This window comes from Eupeodes corollae, chromosome 2 (assembly GCF_945859685.1).
Source record: "Eupeodes corollae chromosome 2, idEupCoro1.1, whole genome shotgun sequence".
Classification (NCBI taxonomy): domain Eukaryota; kingdom Metazoa; phylum Arthropoda; class Insecta; order Diptera; family Syrphidae; genus Eupeodes; species Eupeodes corollae.
Window position 1 is genome coordinate 152,862,892 of NC_079148.1, and position 22,203 is coordinate 152,885,094.

A 22,203-nucleotide genomic window follows, 5' to 3' on the forward strand; every position below is an offset into this window, starting at 1 on the left:
CGGGCTTTTCCAATTAAATTTGTTTGAAAGCACAAAACAATACAAAAAATACTCATTTGACTAATCTCGTATACTTTTAAATTATACAAGCTAGACTACCCTATGTACATACATTAAAAGTTGGAAAAAAGCTTTTTTGTCTCTTCTTATTAAATAAATAAAATTAAATAAAATACATTTAGTCGATTGTGATGTGATCCGAAGATGACTCTTAAGCCAAAACGCGTCATAAATTAAATATAAAAAGAAGAAATTATAAATAAGACTATAGGGCGGGCGTTTTAATGATTTCAAAATACATAATGTACATAATTGTTTTTATTGTTTTATAATAATTAATTTTTTGTTATTAAGTACATGTAGATCGTGAACGCATCGATCTTATGAGTTATACCGAAACACGAAACGAACAGCAGCTTCAACTAAAGGCTGACAATAACAATATAATTTAAAAAGCCCTGCAAGTTTGACTTTGTTGGTTTTTTGAGTTCTAACATAGGGTTAAGGTGATATACAAATTCATTGTACGAGTAAATGTTATTTTGTAAGTTTTAATTTTACAATGACCTTAACAATTACCCCTTTATTGTTGTTGTTGTTGATCAATTAAACAATTTGCAAATCAAAAATTAAATAAAAGAATTATTTTTTTGTTTGAAAGTTTCACTGCCCCCTATGTTATTGATGCTGATAGAAAGTTCATCAAATTCAGTTCAAGCAATATTCAGAATGTTCCCTAGTGTAGTCTTGGTACTGTTGGATATCAGTCTTCTTTCTAAATCGTATATTACTCGAAATAAAGTATCAGTTCTTTTCATTTATGTAAAACTAAATTTAATTGGGCTATAGGAACTCTAAACAAATTTGACAATCGTGACAAGGGACTTCACCAATTTCAAAATGTGTAAAATTTACATTTGAAGTACCTTTTTGGCCGCTTCCGGTTGCTTCTTGAAACCAATAAAACCTTTATACTATATTTAAATTTAGTGTCAGACGTGATTTTTTGTAATTGCATTGGCGATGATTATGCATATTATCATTATACAAATGACTGGAGAAGCTGCTCTCAAGTTATTTACATTATATCTACTCATTCTTGCTATTAATCATCATTATTATCATCTTGCTTTGGTGTGTACAAAAATATATTTTATTTACGGGCTTCGTATTTCTCATTTAATCTTATTGTTGTTGAGTTGTCGAGGTTCGTTTTGTCAAAAAAGTCATATAAAAGTTACTGCCGCATCGTTATGCATTGCCCCGACTACAGTGGCTCATATTGACTTTCTTTTCGGTAACAATTTAACATTTGCAGGAGTAAGGACTTAACCTACTGCATTTTCTAGAATTTAATAAACTCTACATATGCAATTAACAATGCAAAATATAAATAATTATTCAATTTATGCAAAAATATTGTTGTTTTGTTATAACTTTGATGATAGGTTATATGCATAGCGAACATTTGTATATCCTTTTATATTTATTTCAAATTGCGCAGGATCAAACAATTGTCATTTCACATTTTTAGTGTATAAAGGCAGAAATATCCTTTCAACCATAAACACACAGTAAACAAAATAAAACACAAAAAGGCAAAACTAAGTTTTTTGCAAACAATATTCAATATTCAATGGAACAAATTTAATTTAAAAAATGTTATCTGCTCTAAATGCAGTCCGACGGAAGTTCAGAATTTATTATAAACGATTGATTTTAGTTCCGCTTTTGTTTATTACAATCTTAGTTGTTGCTTCGTATGTTGATTTAGAAATTTGTTATAGACTTCTTTGGCATGGGGGCCTCAATAAAATGGTAAGTTGTTTTGTTATATAAACAATGAAAACGACTATTTCTATATTTACTTTACCTACTTGTAATTTTATAGTGCACTAAATTTAGAAATAAGGACTTCAGTGGAAGTCTGTGCGATGAATTGTGTACTGTTGGGAATTTCAATAACTTCCGATGTCCTCAAAATGATATAAAAACGACAGTGTTTATAGCTGTTAAAAATGTAGACGTTTATGCCATCAAGGTTAGATTATTTTATTACATTTGTGATATGCGCGCAATTTTCTCTAAACATTCATATTCATATTTTTCATAGTTGGCAAGGGATATTCCGAATGATTTAAGTTGGAGAGACTCGAAAGGCATCCAGAAATACCCTCATATCGATGTATTCCAACGAATGGTGAAAATGCACATCACATTATCGTACAATGTTTCTCTTGATGAGAGTATGGTAAGTAACCTTTATACATACATTACTTTCGATTTCTTGATTATGATTATGGTTTTCTACTTAAAGATTTCAGCTCTTTTGAGTCAAGAAATAGACGCCCAAAATCCCGAACAAATGGAAAGTTTTTGGCGATTATTTAAAGACAATAATTACATGATGGGGAAGCTCTACGAGGAGGATTCTGTATTCCCCACAGTTCTAGGATCTTGTGGGCCATATTATGCTACAGAAAATTTGGAATCTATAAGACCAGAAACTTCAATCAAGTATTATATGTATGTTAAGAGAAAATAAGCTTTAAAAATTTGATTTAAATCAATATTTTATTTAAATCCATAGAACCATAGATTGGGCAGCACGACTGAAATTTGCAATGCAAATAATGGATTTTTTGTATCGATTGGAATCGGTCAAACCGGAACCTATAAGAATTTGTAAAATAGAGCCGGATCTCTTTGGAATGACGGCTGATAAGAGGTTGATATAGCTTTTTTTCTTTCTGTTAGCAAAGACACAAACTGATTTTATATTAAATTTTAGAATAAAATATCAAACAGCTAGGTTTGCTTATTCGGAAACCCAAATTGATAAAATGCTTTCCGGAGGTGAACTCTGTTCAAAAGATGAAGACTGTAATCATGAAGATTGTCTGGGAAAATGTAATCTAGACAAAAAACACTGCGATGGCATACAGCAAAACAATAATTTACAAATTGTATGTTCAAAGGTAAATTTCAATTTCTACATATTTTATATATAAAAAGGATAATTTTAATGAAAATTTTGTTTGTGTTGTTTCAGATTTTTAAAGGTAGTCGTTTTTTTCCAGGAATATTTTCAACATCTCGAGCACCAGCAACGCTTAAAACGCTCATTAATTTATGCTCAAATCCAAGTTCAAACTCAATGAATCACTTGCCACATAGACATTTGGCACCAACCCATGATATCAGTATTCGTATTTACAATGAAATAAGAAAAATCTATACTGAGTTGACTTTTGCTCATTAGTAGTACTTAGAAGAACAACTTTTCAAATTAAAGCCATTTATAAAAATATCATAGAATTTAAATAGCGATCAACCAAAAAATCCAACCAAGCAATATCATAGGTTAAGAGAAGTGCAATTTTTTATTTAAAACTGTGGTTAGTAAACAAAAACATAAAACATTTGTAAGTAAGAAAATATTTCATACATTTGATGATAAAATAAAAAGTAAGCCCATCCATATCGGTTTTGTTTTAAAGAAAAGAAAATGGTAGGTATAATCCGTAAGTAATGTATGAATCCCGATTATACACCCTCTTCTCGTTTCACATTAAATTAAAAAATTAAATTAAATTAAAATTTTACCAAAAGGTAAAAAAAACCTCCCAAGGGTACCAGCCTCTAAAGACGATCAGGAGAACATCGTAGTAGAACCGCAGTCTATGTTGAGAATATGGAAAGACCACTTCTCCAAATTATATAACGGCGATGACGAACCGAATTCCGCTGTAAGGGAGATCGAACCACTCAACCAAGACGACGCAGATCAACAATTCCGCCTACCCGACCTCGACGAAGTGAAGATAGCTACATCTAAACTGAAGTCAAACAAAGCTGCTGGTGATGACGGCATAGTTCGGCAGCCTATTCAGAGTAGCAGGCGATGACTTGATAGGGAGCTTGCACCAACTCATCTGCAAAATATGGTCTGAAGAAAGCATGCCCGATGAGTGGAATCTCAGCATAGCATGCTTGATACATAAGAAAGGAGACCCTCTAAATTGTGCCAACTACAGACATATCAGTCTCCTTAACATTGCATATAAGATCCTCTCTGCGGTATTATGTGAACGTCTTAAGCCATTCGTCAACAACCTGATAGGTCCTTATCAGTGGGGCTTCAGACCGGGAAAGTCCACTATTTTAAAGCCGCGTATGACAGCATCTAAAAGAAAGAGTTCTACAGAGCAATGTCTAGTTTTGGCATCCTTGTCAATGACGATGGAGAATGCACGATGGCTGACAAGGCGATGCACTGTCATGCGACATCTTCAACATCGTTCTGGAAAGAATTGTGCAAAACTCAACCGTCAACACTAGAGGCACAATCTTCCAAAGGCCCATCCAATTACTCGGATACGCAGATGATATTGACATAATTGGAAGATCAAAGCGTGATGTCAAAGGAGCGTTTTTGAGCATTGCAACGGAGAGAAGAAGATGGGTTTTGTGGTCATTGAGGGCAAGACCAAGTATATGCTGTTATCAGAAAAGGACATTGAACAAGAACGTCTAGGACAAAACGTCACCATGGACAGCTATAACTTTGAGGTAGTTAAGGACTTTGTCTGGAATTCAGATACTTCCCATATTTCATCAGATATATATATTGTGAGATTTTCATAATTAACAATAAAAATCACCGTATCGTCCTCATTTCCTTTTTCTGAAACCTTTGGTCTTCTAATTTGACTTTTTTATAGGATCCGAACAGCAAAGACGAACCATAATTGAAGTGTGGCATAACATTTGAATTATATAGAGGAACATATTCATATTCATATTCATATTCATATTCATATTCATATTCATATTCATATTCAAATTCATATTCATATTCATATTCATATTCATATTCATATTCATATTCATATTCATATTCATATTCATATTCATATTCATATTCATATTCATATTCATATTCATATTCATATTCATATTCATATTCATATTCATATTCATATTCATATTCATATTCATATTCATATTCATATTCATATTCATATTCATATTCATATTAATATCCATATTTATATTCCTCATTTTTTTTTCGTATTATTCACTTATGGAATAACCACATATTTCTTCCACAATTTCTTCTTGAAAGAAAAACCTACACCAAAGTTGTGAAGATTTAGACAAAGAATTCGAATCGCTATTCCATTTTTATCCTTTTCCCATGTGTTAGCAGCTTTGCAAATGAATATGAATATTCAGTCAGTTAAATGCTGTTCTAGATCCAAGATTTAGAAAACAGAAACAATGAAAAAGAACATTCAAAATAATTCCCTTTTTTTATAACTTTTTAATAATAGCTCAAAATAATCATCTAACAAATTCTCAAGCCGGTTCTATTCGTTTAACATCAGCTGACTGATCTATTGGATCTCCTCTTAGATTATGAACTTTTATTTTCTTGATATACTTTCGCATTTTTGATCTTTTCGAAAGCTTAACATTTTTAACATCTTCTACTCCATCAATGGAATCTTCCTTAAAATGCTGGTATGGCCTTTGTTTGAGTTTCTTAATTGCATCTTCCAACTTAAGTCCCTCGATTCCGTGCTCCTCTTGCCAGGTTCGATATTTTTTACAAAATTTCGCGTGGTCTCTCTTAAAGTTCTTATTTCTCGTCATAGAGTGCTGAAATACGGAGACATTATTTTATGCTTTTCTAATGTTTTCAAAAACTCACTCTTATATCTAACAATTGAGCGCATTGTTTGTAGAAGTTGTCCAAGTGTCGAAAAAACACGTCGTTTGGTGGAACATTTTCATCTAAACTAATTTGTAGAATTTCCGAAACATATCCAAACGCTTTTTGTGCACATCCCTGGCGCAACATTGCTCCTAGGATCTGTGCGTTCATTCTTAAAATCCATTCAAAAATTAATGTTAAGAAACATTTCTTAAATGGAATTACAACCTACCTGATATCCTTGCTCTTCATTTCTGCAATTAGTTCCCTCGCTGCTTCCTGTGTTTGGCAACCTAACGCTAACACTCCGTATGTTACAATATCTGGATACAATCCCGCCGTTTTTATCATCGACAGAACTTCCTTGGCACCCTCGTAATCGAATCGCATACTTCGTTTTTTTATCAAAATGTTGAAGAAGTCAATGTCGGATTTGAGACCAATTTTGCGAATCATTTGTATGAGTTGCTTTTCGGCAGCATAAGTTGGAGGGATGACTTCAAGGAGTGTGGTAAATGTTTCGATTCCAGGCGTGATGCCGTACTTCTTCATCTCAAGCAAGATCCCAGAAAAACCCCCAATCAGAAGAAGTCTGTCGTGTGGATTTTTAACTTCTTCAAGAGCTACCAGACTTCCTAGGTGTGGGCGACTAGTTAATAAGTTTGGAGTTTCGAATTCTGGATGAGCCAATTCTGTGACTCTCTTTTCAATGGAATTTGAAGAGCGAGTCAGTTCTGTTTTCTTGTCATTAAAAGGGTTCACTTGTATTTTCTCCTCCAAATGCTCTCTTGAATTAGTATTATCAGCAAATTCAGCTGTTATTTGAAGACGTTCATATGAGCCTAAAGTTGGAATATCCTTGCTTCCATCAAAAATGTGTCTTAGAACCCCTTCCATGGTCTCTACATCGCCAATGGATGCATCCCTGACACATCGCAACATCAAGTTGAACGAATAGTAGTCTGGTGCTATACCATTCTTGTGCATTCGATGCCAAGTTAGGAGCGCATGTCGAAATCCATATCGCTTGTCGGAGGCACAAGCTTGAAGCAGAAAATTAAAGGTATCGGTGTTTACTTTGAGTTTCTTATCCAACATCTCATCGGCAAGCATGTAGGCGGTTTTGGTGTCCCCCAATCGCCCGTAAGCCTTTATCATAGCATTGTAGTTCACTTCATTAGCTTCAACTCCTTTCTCCAACATAATCTCTCGCAGATGATTGGCTTTGGCCAATCCATCGGCAATTGACGGAGCGTTAGCGCAGGCATTGAATAGGGATGTGTAGGTGCTAGCCTTAACTTTCAAGTTACGTTGTTTCATTTTGTTGAAAAGCTGGAAAGCCTTCTTAGTGTACCCGGCCTTGGCACATCCACTAATTAGAAGGTTATAAATATAACTATTGGGTTTGGCACGATCTTCTTTCAGCATCTTAACTTCCAGGACGTCAATTGCTTCCTTTAATCTTTTATTATTCAGATGCTCCTTGATCTCCTTGGCATACTTCTTGATATCAGCTTTTTTAGTTCGCCTCGTGGGATTTTGTATGTACTCATCTTCTTGGACATCACCGGGATCTGGAGGTGTGTCATCTATGACAGCATCACCAAAAACATCTGGATCTGTGCTTAGGAATTCTGGCTTTAGGCTTTCAGTTCTTCGTGGAGGAACATCGATTTGGGGGTCTTCTTTTAGATTTTCTGTTTTTCGTGGAGAAACATTGACTTGGGGGTCTTCGTTTAATCGTAAATCTTTGTCGTAGGTTTTGAAATGAAGTAAACTTGTGTGTGGCTTTAATGGCCACAGGGATTTTCTGTGCACTAAGACATTACGGTGAATTTGAATATTTCTTAGGGTTTTAGCAAATGTTAGGCAAATTATACGTGAAGCCATTTTATTAATTAGAATTTTCAAAATTTTATTTAATTTTTACAAAATATACGCCAAACGCTCAACCTAACCAAAATAAATAACTTTTTTCATCGTACCGGTTGACAGATGTCATTCCAGATTTCACACAAAACAGCTGAGTTCTTAGGCAGCCATGAGTGCGATGCCACGGAAATGCCAGAAGAAAATTATTTGATTTTCAACCCCACCACACATCAGGAACCAAAAGCAGAAAATTATTTAAATCAATAATAAATTTAAATTGGGGGTTTTGGAAGATGCGATTATTAAACTTCTGATTTACTTGTGAGAAAAGTATAACGCAATCCAATCCAACTACAGAGAAAGAATAAATTTGGACTTTGGTCAAATTCCTGAAATATTTAAAGAAAAAATGATTTTTTTTTACGATTACCCGAAATGAAATTGAAATCGATTCAAAATATAAATTGAAGTTCTGAAATTTTTTTTATAGATATCTAATTTTTTTTTTTGAACTCAATACGGAGTTAATTTCCATGCTCTAAATTTCGACATTTGCGATTTTCAGGTATTTGAATTCGACCAGATTAGGGTGGTGTGATTTAAATTCAACAAGAGGAAATTGTTCAAAAACAATAACAGTTTAACTTAAATGAAAAACGTGTAAACCTTAAGTTTTTCATAGAATGCATTAATACACTCGATTCGTGACAAGTTGCAGCTCATACTTTGTATGTAAGAGAAGGGACAAAGGATTTAAAACCATTTTTCAAGACACTAAATGTCTTCTCTATATCAAATACCTTTAAGTCACATTCAGAAAAAATACTTCAATACCAGAGTCTTTCCAAAACGATATTTGGATGATAATTTCCCCTGAAGTGATTTCGAAAAGTAACCGAAGTTATGAAATAGATCGAAAAAAAGAACACAGAAAACCAATCACTGTGTATTTCCTCAAAAATTTTATCAAACCCATTACATTTTTAATCAACCAATTGAATCTAATTGTGATGTAAAAAATCAATTACTTTGCATGTAAAAAATTAAATTAATTACGATAAGAAATTCTTATTTCCCAACTTTGTTTGACTTATAGTAGAAATCTTCTGCTCCGTCAATCTGACTGAGAAATCTTAGATATATAGACTTGTCAAATATACAGGGTTATCCATTTTTCGGTTATAGTATAAAGTTTGAACGTTGACATTATGAGCGGTGTGATTAAAACGAGTAGGACAAGTAAATACTTAAATATATAGAAATAACAAGTAAACGCCAAAATTGGAGTGAATGAAACAAGTACTTACTCTTACTAACGAGTAAATACTTGAGAGGCTAGTACAACCTGCCAATTTTGGTGTGAATAAACGCAAGTAAATTAAATACTTCTTTAGCAAGTAAATATTCGTCTGTTCGCAAGTCAACCCGACCCCAGACTTGCAGTTGTACTTGTACACGGAAGATGGGTGTGAAACGTTATAGAGATTGGCGCGGCGTGATATAAGTCCTGATCTATCTAAGGGACTATTACGGTTTAAGAGCGAAAACGTAGATTTTCTCACTTTTTACTTTCTTGATGAAAACACTGATGCAAGGGGTGGAGGATTAACTGCACCGAAAAAGATGGACATTTTTCAGAGATACGTTAGTGATCCAGGATTCCAATGTGGTGTCGCCAACGACATGGGGGTTGAAAGAAGTACCGTCACCAGAACATTTTCAAGTTTATTCGATAAAATAGTATTGAAGTCTGAAGATTGGATTAAATTTCCACGCACTATTGAAGATATGGATCATTGGGCGGTGTGAATAAAAACGAGTAGGACAAGTAAATACTTGAACATATCAAAATTACAAGTAAACGCCAAAATTGAAGTGAATAAAACAAGTATTTACTCTTACTCGCGAGTAAATACTTGAGAGCCTAGTAAAACCCGGAAAAATGCCAATTTTGGTGTGAATAAACGCAAGTAAATACTTCTGTAGCAAGTAAATATTCGTCTACTCGCAAGTCAACCCGACCCCAGACTTGCAGTCGTACTTGTACACGAAAGATGGCTCAGTTTAGGCGAAAACAGAACGTTAGGCGAAAACAGAACAAGTCACAACAGTAAATGATGCGTAGTCTGTGTGGCGCTACAAGTATTTACTTGCCTTTTTTGTGAATTCAGTTGTCTCGCGAGTAAATACTTGCTAGTAAACCCTCGGGTTGACGAGTACACGGTCACAAGTAAACTCGACGCTTTATTCACATCGGATTACTTTTAGTTTAAATACTCGTTACACTTTACTTGTAAGTAAATACTCGTCGTACTCGTTTTTATTCACACCGCTCTATGTGTGAAAAACTACATAACTATTGGAAGCATTCATTCTTTTAAGGTAATTTTCGACCACGTTTTGACACATATTCGGCCGTATTTCAGCCATAACTTGTCGAATGTTGTTTTTTAAGTTCTAAAGAGCTAAAGGCTTATCTGCATAAACACGGTCTTTAGTGTACCACACAGAAAAGTAAAGCGGTGCCAAATGGCTCATTCTAATGGGCAATTGATATCGCCACGACGAGAAATTACTCCGCCAGGCAATGTCTCTTGCAATAAAGCCATATTTGCTCGAGTTGTGTGGCATGTGGCACCGTCTTCTTGAAACCACATATTCTCCAAGTCTTACTCTTCAATAAAAGTAAACAAAAAGTCGGTTATCGGGTCCAATCGCACCTCCGGATCAAAGAGCACACCAAACAGTGACTTTTTGTGGATGCAATGGCCTCTCTTCAATTACTTGAGGAATCTCAGAACCCCATATACGACAATATTGTTTATAAACTCACCCACCGGGTGAAAAATGTGCTTCGTCGCTGAAGCACTCATTCGACGTATCAACGAGCGGAAAAGTCTTTTAAAAAAATTCATATTTACCCTTTTAAACTTTATGTTTAAAAGTACTCTTAGATAACCCGAGGGTATGATTTAAAAGTATTTTTAAAATATATATTGTATGTTCTGATTTACAAGCCCTGAAAGTTGAAAAATAATTTTACTCAAATCGCGAACCGTATTTTTAACAAATTTTGAGATGTTTTTCCGAAATTCCTTTAAATAAATTCTCTAGCTTCTTTAATCATTTAATTGGTCTATTTTTGATTATCTAAACAAATATTGAATATTTATAAAAGATACCTTCTATAAGTAGTCTGAAGTTTTGTACTAGGAAAAATGCGTTTTTTAAAAACTTTTTGATTTTTTTTTTTTAAATACCAAGAAAGTAAGTATGCACAGAAAAAATCAGCTGCAGATAAGTGCAGATCTGGAAGTTATGATCAAAAATGTTTCACTAAATCGGATTTAAAAAAAATACGTTTTGACAGTGGTGTTTACGAAAAAGTTTGATTTCTTACGTATTAATTGTCAGAATGAGCCCATTATTTTAAGAAAAAATAGCTTTTCCTGCTATTTGATCCGGATAAGGCTCTTGCATTATTTATACAAGCAGAAACGCCAAAATATAACAACAAAGGCCTCAAATTTTATAAAAATGTCAATTACTTTTTTTCTAATAATTTTTTCTTGACCAAATGTTGACCAAGTATGTTAAGACTAATCTACACATGTTCAGATTTTATAGACTTTTTTCCACTCTCCCATACAAACATCAAAACCCTCAAATTTTAGAAAAATGTCAATTGTTTATAATTTTTTTTTCAACCATATTTTGACCAAACATGTATAAGATTAATTTAAACATACTTGCCAAATATCATTAAAATTCGTTGAACCGTTCAGATAAAACAGACTTTCGTCCGCTCTCCCATACAACAACTGTGCGTCGTTGTGAATGTTCAGCTGGTTTCAAGTGTTGTGTGACCCAGTGTTGCCGATTCAAAAAAAAAATTATCATGATTTTTTATCATGAGATTGCTTATTCCTTATTGGGCCCTTAATAATCAATATTAGCTTATAATTCATCACAGAAATTTTAAATACAAAAATACATTTATGAGATTTCATTTCATTTTATTAAGTTTTAAAATAACATTTAGTGATATTTTAGAGAAAAATATAAATAAATTACATAATATTATATACATTACATATGTACATTACTAGGTATTGGTTATAAACTTTACTAAAATATTTGTCAATTAATGGTTTTGTGACTTTGAAATCAAAACAACTTTGATTTTAAGTAAGGTCATTGGAATAAATAAGTCCAATTATTGCATCCTCTTCAAGTCTGTTCCTGATTTTCGTTTTGAGTAATGTTACTTTTGAAAATATTCTTTCAGTGTTGGCTGAAGAATGTGGCAGTGAGAATACCTCAAAAACAAATTTAGACAAATTTAGCTTTTAAAATTATAACAAGGAAGTTGCATATGCTGATTATTATGGGCAAATAGGTATGTTTGTTTTAAAATTAAGTTTTCAAAAAAATTATTGGTTTTCTTATTCTTTTTTAAAGGAAGATTTGAAAAATCATGAGATTTTCAATAAATTCATGAGATCATGAGATATGGGTGAAAAATCATGAGAATCATGATAAATCATGAGATTCGGCAACACTGGTGTGACCTGAAATTTATATGGATGCAGATCCAAATGCAAAATACGCCATAATTTTTCGTAACAGCCCAATTTCTTGAGACTTTCAGTGGTACGACCAAAACGATGATGCACAGGTCTTAGAATATCTGTAACCAACCAATCCAGACTTTTTAAATTTCTACACAATTTTGCCATTTGTTATCCATAATCTGCTCTTAAAGCACGATATGTGGCTGTAGAAGAATAACCATTTTTATAGTAGGTTTAAACATTTTTATGGGTTTTGCGATAGTTAAGCGATCCATTCTCGCAAATGTCTGACTTTGAACAGAACAAAAAAACAAAATTGGTTGGACAACTTAGTTTAACAGATTTCGAATTCCAGTCCTATACTTTTGAAACCTTAAAATGGATTAAGCGTTATTTAAAAGTACTCTGTTTAAATTGAAAAAATCTCATTTCGAGAAAAAATACTTGTGAATGTTAGCTTTTAATAAGTTTTTTTCTGCTATGGCCCCATAGAGCGTTCTATTTCCTGCAAAGAATTAAGTTTTCGAAATTGTATATGCTTTGCAAGGTTCGACTTTGAACTTACCAAAACTTGGTCATAATCTTAGGATACAATTCTATAAAAGAAGTTGTCTATTTATTGCAAAATGATTTGTTTATTGAATACATCGCTTTCAAGAACTGTATTTTTTTGATATACAAATGTATTGATTTTGAAAAGAAAAAACAGGAAATGTTCCCTAGATAAGTCCTTTTTTAGGAAGAAAATACCAACTGGAAGGTGCCCATCGCATCAAACTAAAATTCCGAAAAATAAGACTAATGATAAACTTAAGTATTCTCGTGTATTTCATAATTATAACATAATTCGATACCTGTTCCCTGTGATATTCTGAAATAATTTATGCACTTTACTTACCTTAAAATTATTTAGTTAAAAAAACAATGTCCTCTCAATTTCCCAGGAAATTCAAATAAAAAAAAAAACTAATTTGATGTAAAATACTTTTTTTTTTATTTTCTAAAATTTCGTAAATAAAATCTTGACAAAATAATGAAAGTAACTTACCATATTGCTTCTGTCCCTCAATTAATTTTTTATCCTGAAAAATCAAATTAATTATCAAAAAAGTATACTTTGTGTACACTTCCACAAACCAGCGTAATGTTTATAAAACATTGCATGAGCAAATCAAGAAACATCAATAACCAAAAGAAAAAAGATAGTGACCATTCATAAAAACGAAAATTTAAGACTATACCACGAATTACTTAACTTTTGAGGACAGTGTTAAGAATCTTCTGTTTGCTTACACTGATTTGCTGGAGTGTTAAGAATTCAATTGGGAATTATATTCTTTTGAAATTTGAAACATTTCTAACGGTATTTCCGAAGAATTCTTAGATTTCTTTCTTTAGTCGATTCTGGTTGTGAAAAAAATATGCTAAGGTGTAAGATAATCACTTTAAAAATCAAAACCAGAATCCACCTATGGGTCTTATTAAAGAAGTGAAATTGTTAAGCGTGCAAATAATTGGGACAGCGGTTTTATTTATGAAGCTTAAGAGCAAGATTTTAGCAGGATTCAACATGGAATCAACATGCATTTATGTTGATCTTGCTATTAACACGACGCATTAACGACGATATTAACTCAATTATTTCAACTTTAATAAATGTTGGTCTGGACACCATTAAAAGAAAAATGTATGTTCATCAAATTCAAAAATATAACCGCTATCTTAAAAAATATATAAATTTATATGCACAATTACGCGCTATATTCAAAGCTTTTTGCACCCATGAATTGTATGAAAGCTAGGAGTTAATTAAACTCTCAAAAATTGAAACAATTCGACTAGCGTTTTCTTTACTGCTGTCAAATTTTTCGGATTGCATAATCGGGATGATTATTTCAAGCCCGAGTATCCCTTCATTTATTTCATGAGTGCATAATTTCATTCATTTTATTTATCTACAAGTCTCCAAATACTTCTTTTTTGTTGCTTAAACTGATACCATTGCTTATTTTGTATATCGAGATATTGACGTTTGTTGGAATACCAAAACCAAATATTAAACCTTACACGTAAATACTGCAATAGCTTCATAACAAACAAAAAAATAAGTTTTCGGTATTAAAAATCTCGTTGATTTTTACCGCTAGCACGATGCTGAATAGAACCTGACAGTTTGAAGAGAATACTTAGACCTAGACCTATCATGCATTCCATCGTTTATGAATTACGAATATACTATCACTATGCGATCGTGGACTTCCTGATAGGGCAGATTATCGCACTTTTTTATTATGAACAGCGAATCGAACGTTCGACTAAAACCGAACATTTTTGAAATTTATCATTTCAGGATTTCCATTTCAATGTTTACTTCAACATTTTTGGAAAATATATGTTATTCTATTTAAACGGTCGAAAAAGTGGAGAGCTTACAATACCTTGGAAGTATCGTGTCCATCGAAGGCGGAACCGAACAAGAAGTCATCTGCCGCATCGGCAAAGCAAAAGCGGCGTTCTGAATATTGTCGAAAATTTGAAGCAATAACTCTATCAGCTTAAGAACAAAGCTACGACTTAAAAGGTTACTTCAGCCATTACAAGAAAGCTTCAAACCTTCGTGAATATATGTCTTCGTAAATCCTAAAGATTTTCTGACCGAACCGTATATCATATGAGGTCCTTCATAAAATGACAGGCCAGGAACCTATAGACTCTATAATACGAAGGCGTAAGTGGCTATGGATTGGACATACGCTTCGAAAAGGTAACCACTGCATTGCAGGCCAAGCAATGCAGTGGAATCCGCTCACGCAAGAAGGAAGAAGAGCTGGACGACCGAGAAGTACTTGGCGCAGGACAGTCGAAGAGGAATCAGCGTCACTATGTAAAAGTTAGGGGGAGTTGAAACACATCTGCGGAAACCGTACAGGCCCTATGCCACTTAAGGGGTTCCCAACGGACTTGACAGGTCTGAGGACCTAAGTAAGTATTTAAACTTCTCAATTAAATTTTCATATCGGATTTCTTAAACGTTCGCTTTGAGTCGAATGTTCGAGACGCTTTTCATAAAAATGTCTAATAAACGCAAATAGGTGTTTGCCTATTTTTAAAATTTGTTTATATTTTTATTAAGTTTCATCTTTAAGGAACTTTTCTTTCAAAAAGAATCAACGCATTTAATTTATTATTTATAATTATTTAATTTATAAATCCATTTTTATTTTTTTAATGATGAAATTTCATTTTACTGAACAGCTGATTGCCAAAAGCCAACAAAAATTTCATTTCGTTTTAGGCGCCAGTTATAACTATTATTGAAATCGATCCGGAAAAATGTTTGAATAATTATTTGACATTGTTTCCTTTGAAATGAAATTGATTGATCGAAAAACAAACAAGGAAATTTTGTTGTTTTGAAAAAAAGGGTAATTGCGCATTTATTTTTCTCTAAAGATTAATTTTTCTATTTTCCGGACGGAAATTCATTTTTCTGAACAACTGTTCAAAAGGGAAACGACCCGTTCCACTGATTTGTGTTCCAATTTCACACAATTCCAATGACAGATTTCTGTCAGAAAACATTTGTCGGTAGATTTCAATCAGGAAGTTATTATCAATGACAGAAATTTTTAATGATAGCTATAAACGACCTGCCAAGAAAATTCCAATGTTTGTTTGCAATGTTTTCAATGATGAAAACCAATGACAGCTATAACTGGCGCCTTACTGTTGGTGTTTCAAATTTGTACTGTTCCGATCACATCATTTATAATTTTACCGATGAAAGCAACAGTAACAAAATTGTCTGAGGCGCAAAGCTCGATGTTATGATCGAAAGAAAACAACATTTAATGACGTAAATTTACTGATTGCTAAAAAACTAAACGCTTATCAGTAACACACTTAAAATTATTCTGTTTTAAATTTTACTGATAGCTATAACCGGTCCCTAATAATTATTTTTCAGTTCGTTCCGCGAAGAATTTGGGTTGGAGTATACGCAATCAATATCACTGTAACGCGATTTGCCAGAGTGCTTTAAGAAATGTCGGAGACATTCGAAAAAAATACCTTCATGGGAAATTCCTCGGAATCGTATAAAATCGGAGAATTTCCCTTTCCGAACGGATAAATCGCTAGGATCGAATGCATTTGATAGATTTAAGTGTGACTTACTTTCAAATCAAACGTTTTCTTACTTCCCATAAGGGAAACACCATTAGAAATGGTTCTGTTCTTCTTAAGGTTGTGTTTTGAATAAAATTTTACCCGGAATTGTTTCAATCAACGAAATTTTATACGCAATTACTTTTCCGCGCTTCCTCGTAATGTTCGACGACTTAAGCTTGTGAATTGAAAGTTAAAGTTCCCTACAAGCATTAACAAATTGGAACATAAAGAAATTAATTCAAATTTATTGATGTTCCAATTTTCGAGAATGGGAAACATCCTGAGGTAAATTTTATTCACGATATCACCAACATTTAAAGTTACATGTCGGTAATACTTCGACTCACGGAAGTAAGTTTTGTATTACACACAAAACTCACCAAAATTATAAGAAATAATATTACACCTATTTTAATCGAGTAAATTAAAATAGTGTGACAATTCCTGTTTTAAATCTAAATATCATATTATTTTTCAAACTGCCGGTTTTTTACTTTCTTGATTAAGGTTCGTGAAAACTTTATTTGGGTCTTCTAATTTTTTTCAAACCCATTGTTTTGATTTATTTTGTAAAGATTCACAAATAAAGTTTCACGAATGATATTCAGCCTCATTAGGGTTTTCGTTTTAATGAAATGACTGAAAACGACAAGGAGCTGGAGGCAAAAGTGGGTGTTCTTTACCCTTCTTCCTATCACATGGAAATAATTTTACTGCAAAGACAAATCATTCAACCAGTACCTTTTCGTTTTCAGTCGTTTCATTAAAACGAAAACCCTAAGAAGGGTGGTTTTTGTTTTAATTTAACAAACGTTACAAATTGCAATTATCAGGCGTTGTGTTTTATTTTGTGCACTCGAGAGTATACGTATATAATGAAAGAAGAGAAAGTTCAACATTCACATGAGTTAGGTATCAATATCAACGTCGCCGTGATTGAACACCCTCATTGCAGTTTACAATGGTAACAGCAACTATCTATCTATTGGTTTTTTTTTTTTTTTAAGTTTTGAGACCCAGAAACTTTTCTTATTTTGTTTTGTTGATTGTTTTAAAAGTTAGTAAACATTAAGACCAACAACAAAAATGTTTGCATTAAAAAGAAAGAAAATAAAAATGAAATACTTGTCGTCGCCGTTGCCGCCTTAAAAAATAAATTAATAATAAATAAAAATAAAATTAAAAAGAAAAAATTAAATCACTCTCTCTCTCTCTATCCGGCCATTTCTTTTTATTCGACTCGAAAAAGTTGATTCGATATTTTGGTGTTTCTTTTCCTTTTTAAAAGTGTTTTTATTTTGCATAATAGTTTTACAGAAATAATTAATTGTTAATAATGTTTTTTTTGTTTTACTAATTTTTTATTATTTCAAAAAACACATCTAAGTTGACATCAAATCAAAAACACAGAGAGCCACAGAGAAATACCAAAAAGTTCTCTACTCTACACTCGTGTGTTTTACGTTTGTTTGTTTCTTTTAGTGTGACGAGAAGAAGATCAGAATTTATATCTCGAGTAATTTCATTTTCATTTCCTTCCAGATATCTTTTGTTTTTTTTTTTGTGATTTTATGATTTTCTTATAATTGTTTATAATTTTTGATTTAATCTATAACATATTTGAATTTAGTTTATTTTTCTTCTACTTTAGAACGGTTTCTCGTCTCGTCTCTCTTTCTTTCATTTGTTCGGCAATGCTCAATGCATCTCGTCTAAGAAAAGTTAAACAATTTATCATTTAATCACTCGCTATTATTGAAATAATCGTAGTTATTGTTGATTCTGTTTGTCAATTAAGTTGCAAATAGAGAATAGTTGCTATTATCTATGTAGTTATGTTTTTTCTTTTTTTTTTTTTTATTCTTTATAAATAAATATCTCGCGTTTGTTTTGTTTTTTTTTTCTTTTCAAATAAATAAATTATAAATTTAACGAACCGCGGGCGGAACTGCCATTTGAATTTTCTCTTTTAGGCGATCTCACATTGGATCAAAAGTGTTTTAAGTTTTCTTATAATTTTTTTTGTTTTTTAAAGTCAAAGGTTATAAACTATCGGCCTTGCAAGTTGTATATAAGTTTGTTTGTTTGTTCTGTATTCTTTCTTTTTGTTTTTATAGAGATTTTAAACTGAAATACAGGACAGAGGCAGGAACTGTTTTTTTTTAATTAACACAAAAAATCCTGGAATCATTGTTTTTTTTTTTTTGATTGTGGATTTAATTCATTTAAAAGGTTGGAACATTGAATTTATTTTTCTTAAAATATCTTCAAATTTATTGAATTTTGTTTTTGAGGAGAGCTAAAAGATTCCAAGAATTTTTCAACTATCCAACAGTTTCTACCTTATCTTGTATATATAATATTATATTTATGTATATTAGAATATATATGAATAATAAGTACTAAATCTTAAATATTAAAAAAAATACCCCAATTGTTTTCTGTATTCATTCTTATTGCGGAGGTGTGAAGGACTTAATCGGCGGAGGCCAAGGTAGTGGTACCACTACTACCACCATTACCGTTCTCCTTCTTTGATAGCTTCTCGTCGGGCTTGTCTTCGTCATTGTTGCCATCGCCGATGGAACGTCGACGTTTGCGATTGAGGCGCCACGGACGCATGGGGAACTTAACAACCGGCAATTGGTCCATGCCGAGCACTTTGAAGATCTGTCTAAATGCAATAAGTCTGAGGAATTGTTGGGCAGAGACGGTAAGGTCTTCGCGTTGCTGTTTGGTTAGGCCATCGAGGGCGTCGCGAGATTCCTTCTCGCAGGGATCCAGAATACCTGGCCCGTTGATGAGTAGACCTGTGGAAACGGCTTCCATAATGCGACGCAGGCAATCGCCGGGACTTAGTGGGAATCCAGCCGAGGAGATTACCTTCTCGATGAGAAGCTCCAGAGCCCACTGGTTCATGGCCTGCCAGGAGGGCACTCTTTGACACAGATCACGGAGTATCCGGATGACCATGACGCACGACTGTAGGCCAGTTGCTCGGGCCTGGAACCACTTGGCATGGCGCAACTCGGCCAATGCCTGTAGACATGGCTCACGGGGCAGAAAATCTGTTGGTTTTTGTGGCAGTTCTGGAATTTCGTCGGCTCCGGCGCCGGCAGCATCCTGAGATTCCCGCAACAGCGGAGACGTTAGACATATTTTCACAGTAACCGCATCGTCCGACACTAGGATCGCTGAATCTTCCACCGCCAATTCGACGCTGTATTCCGCCTCATTGGTGTTATTGCTTGATGAGACCTCTTTCAGTTTGGCTGGTAGTTCATCGGCTACGCGGTTGAGCAGTCCCAAGGTCGGCTTCTCCGAGCACAGCACGACCAATTCGACCAGACTATCGCCCTGCAGCAGGAGACCCTTGGCCAGGTAGCCCACCCGCATCACACCCTTGAGCAAACGTGGAGTGTTGGCTCCATTCTCATTTTCTTTCTGGAACGAAAACATTTGATTGTCACGGCCATCCTTGATGTTGGCTACCTTCTCCTCGGGCTTCTTCTCGCTGCTGGTTCCATTCCCATTCCCGGTGCCGGTGCCACTGGCATTACTCGCACTCTTGCCGTTCTCCTGGGAACTGTCCTCGAAAACGTCAGATACAAACTTCAAAGCACGCTCAGTGTTTGAAACGATCTTTTGGATGGTCTTCAACTCTTCCTCCTTCGGATAAATCTCGGCGTGCCTGGCGATGGCGTGACGATCGTCAGTACTCTCCGGCCTGCGACCGGGCATCATGCCGAAGAATGGGTGTCCAGGAGGACCACCGGCTCCACGGCCTATAAATGGAGCGCCTCTCGGACCGACGCCTTGGAAGCCACGCTGCATCCAGTTGCCGTAGTCGAACTCTTCGTCGAAGCGGCGACGTTCATCCCAATACATCATCCCGTCGCCGGACTCCTCATTCGTCCCGAAATTGCTGCCTCGCCTGCCATTGCCGAACTCCGCCTGCATCATTGCTCTCTGTGCCCGTGCGTCTGCCAGCCTCCTATGTCGGAGCGTGGGCTTGTAGTCTACAACCAGGTCGGGCTGGACCTTGCGTTTGTACTGCAGCCGATGGCGACGACCTTTCATATGCATCTCCTTGGCGTTGGGGTCGTTGAACTTGCAATCGCAGAGCTTGCAGTTGAAGCTGAGGATTTTGCCCTCATCGTCCTTCATCTCCTCAATGTACTCCACTCCCACTGGCTTGATTTTGTCCGAGGCAGCAGCGCCATCGTCGCTCGCAGCTGTTTTCGCGGCTGTACCATCGGCTCCGCCATCCGCTTTGACTACTCCGTCTTTGGTGGCTGCGTCAGTGGCTTCAGTTCCAGCTGGGACAAAGTTTATTTTGCTCATCTTCTTTGGGTCGTCTGAGGGAATGGGCTTGCCCAGTTTCTGGTGAAGTTTAACCACCTTCTGATGCTTGGATCCCCGAACATGGGCCGCATAGGCGTCGTTGCCAGTGCAGGTTACATCGCAAAGCTCGCAGTGGTAGCTGTTGCCACGGTTTTGAGTGGTTGTGGTGGCACTGGCCTGCATCTTCAGACTAGCCTCGCGCTTCTTGTGTTTCTGGCCCTCCAAATGCTCGCGGTAGGTCTGCGGTCCAGCGCAGCTGATCTTGCATACCTCGCAATAGTGCAGTTGCTGTACCCGTGGTGGGGGCTTTGCCCTCATTTTGTGTCCGCCAGAGTTGGAGGCGCCCTGCTTCTTAAATGGCTGCCAGTTGGTGTTGCCCGCGGGGGTCTTGCTGTGTTGTTGGGCCACGTACATGGTGGCTGCGCTATACAGGGCCGCATCGTAGTTGGAGTACGATGGTGCGACTGTTGCTGCGGCGGTCGCCGCCGGCTTGGCACCGCCGGCATTGATCTTATCTTTGGCACCGTTGGCAGCTGCTGGGTTAGCCGTCATCTTGGCAGCGGCCGCAGGAGTAGGATTTCTCACTGGCGGAGCCGAGTAATGGGTCTTCGACACAGTGGGGGCACTCGAGTAGCTCGCTGCTTGCTGGTAGTAGGTCTTGGATGAGTCATAGGATTGCAGGGTGCGATTGTAGTCGTAGCCATAGTTGGATGACGCAGCGGCCGGGCCGGCGGCGGCCGGGAACGAGGTTGCGTTTCCGCTGGCTGTTGTGTAACTCTGGTCATAGCCCGTTCGCTGGGCATTGTAGGAAGTGGGCGTAGCTGATGGCACTGCGTAGCCCGCCTGGTTGGCCGAGTAGCCGACCGGAGGACTGGAGGCCGCAGCACCGTATTGCGTGCCGCCGTACGGGAAATAGTTGTTTGTTGCCATTCTTTGCGAACCGTGAGGATTTGGAGAATGCTTGGCTGGCTTGCCGCGTTATTTCAGTTTTGTATCTGCAAAAGAACACACAAAGTTAGTTTCTTAGTTTAACTAGTTTGGAGGTGAGAAATTAGCTTAAGCGGCGGCGGCGTCAAAAGAACACCACCATTTTAATTTTTCAGTATAGTTACAAGAAAAAATTCTGTCTCGGTTTTGGATGTGAATTTTTCACTTGAAGGAGCATGAAATGTTGTTTGAATTTTAGTGCACAATCAAGGAAATTGTTTAAACTTTTAAATGAATGTAATTTTATTTAATGTATTACCGTTTTTGATACGAATTTGGCTGAAAGAAAATACGAAGCTGGTACGGACACTTTTATTTAATTTTTCACTTCGCACTTTTTTTCAATAATTTGCCAGGTTAATTCACAATGACAAATGGGATGTGTTCGGAAGGTGATTAGTGCAATTTTGGAGTAGATTTTTGTGAAAAGTGAGCGGATGAGTTCATAGAGTATAACCAAGAAATTTTGTTGGCTTTCGGTTTGGGAAAATGTACGTTTTTGTTCTTAAATATCTAGATTTTGAACTACCATAATTA

The 22,203-nt window shown here is 35.5% G+C and overlaps 3 protein-coding genes across 12 annotated transcripts; 1 reads left to right on the forward strand and 2 right to left on the reverse strand.

Moving 5' to 3' along the window:
- Window positions 1-176: 176 nt before the first annotated feature.
- Window positions 177-3,483, forward strand: LOC129947358 (divergent protein kinase domain 1C). Of its 10 annotated transcripts, XM_056057888.1 has the most exons (9): window positions 185-304; window positions 355-544; window positions 1,535-1,818; window positions 1,892-2,041; window positions 2,114-2,251; window positions 2,318-2,526; window positions 2,591-2,728; window positions 2,792-2,978; window positions 3,053-3,483. In XM_056057888.1, exons 3-9 carry the CDS (start codon window positions 1,660-1,662, stop codon window positions 3,260-3,262), a joined length of 1,191 nt encoding a protein of 396 aa, XP_055913863.1. In that variant the 5' UTR covers window positions 185-304; window positions 355-544; window positions 1,535-1,659; the 3' UTR covers window positions 3,263-3,483. The 10 variants fall into 10 exon arrangements, with proteins under 10 accessions (XP_055913864.1, XP_055913858.1, XP_055913868.1 ...); XM_056057889.1 differs by lacking the exon at window positions 355-544 and having other exon boundaries at window positions 177-304; XM_056057883.1 differs by having other exon boundaries at window positions 183-544; window positions 1,505-1,818.
- A 1,823-nt stretch (window positions 3,484-5,306) lies between these two features.
- Window positions 5,307-8,043, reverse strand: LOC129947211 (pentatricopeptide repeat-containing protein 1, mitochondrial). The gene is made up of 3 exons (XM_056057679.1): window positions 5,952-8,043; window positions 5,717-5,891; window positions 5,307-5,664 (listed from the first exon to the last, which is right to left on the reverse strand). Exons 1-3 carry the CDS (start codon window positions 7,607-7,609, stop codon window positions 5,362-5,364), a joined length of 2,136 nt encoding a protein of 711 aa, XP_055913654.1. The 5' UTR covers window positions 7,610-8,043; the 3' UTR covers window positions 5,307-5,361.
- A 9,631-nt stretch (window positions 8,044-17,674) lies between these two features.
- Window positions 17,675-22,059, reverse strand: LOC129944094 (zinc finger RNA-binding protein 2). Its single transcript, XM_056053283.1, has 2 exons — window positions 21,926-22,059; window positions 17,675-21,674 (listed from the first exon to the last, which is right to left on the reverse strand). Exon 2 carries the CDS (start codon window positions 21,607-21,609, stop codon window positions 18,811-18,813), a length of 2,799 nt encoding a protein of 932 aa, XP_055909258.1. The 5' UTR covers window positions 21,610-21,674; window positions 21,926-22,059; the 3' UTR covers window positions 17,675-18,810.
- Between the last annotated feature and the right edge of the window lie 144 nt (window positions 22,060-22,203).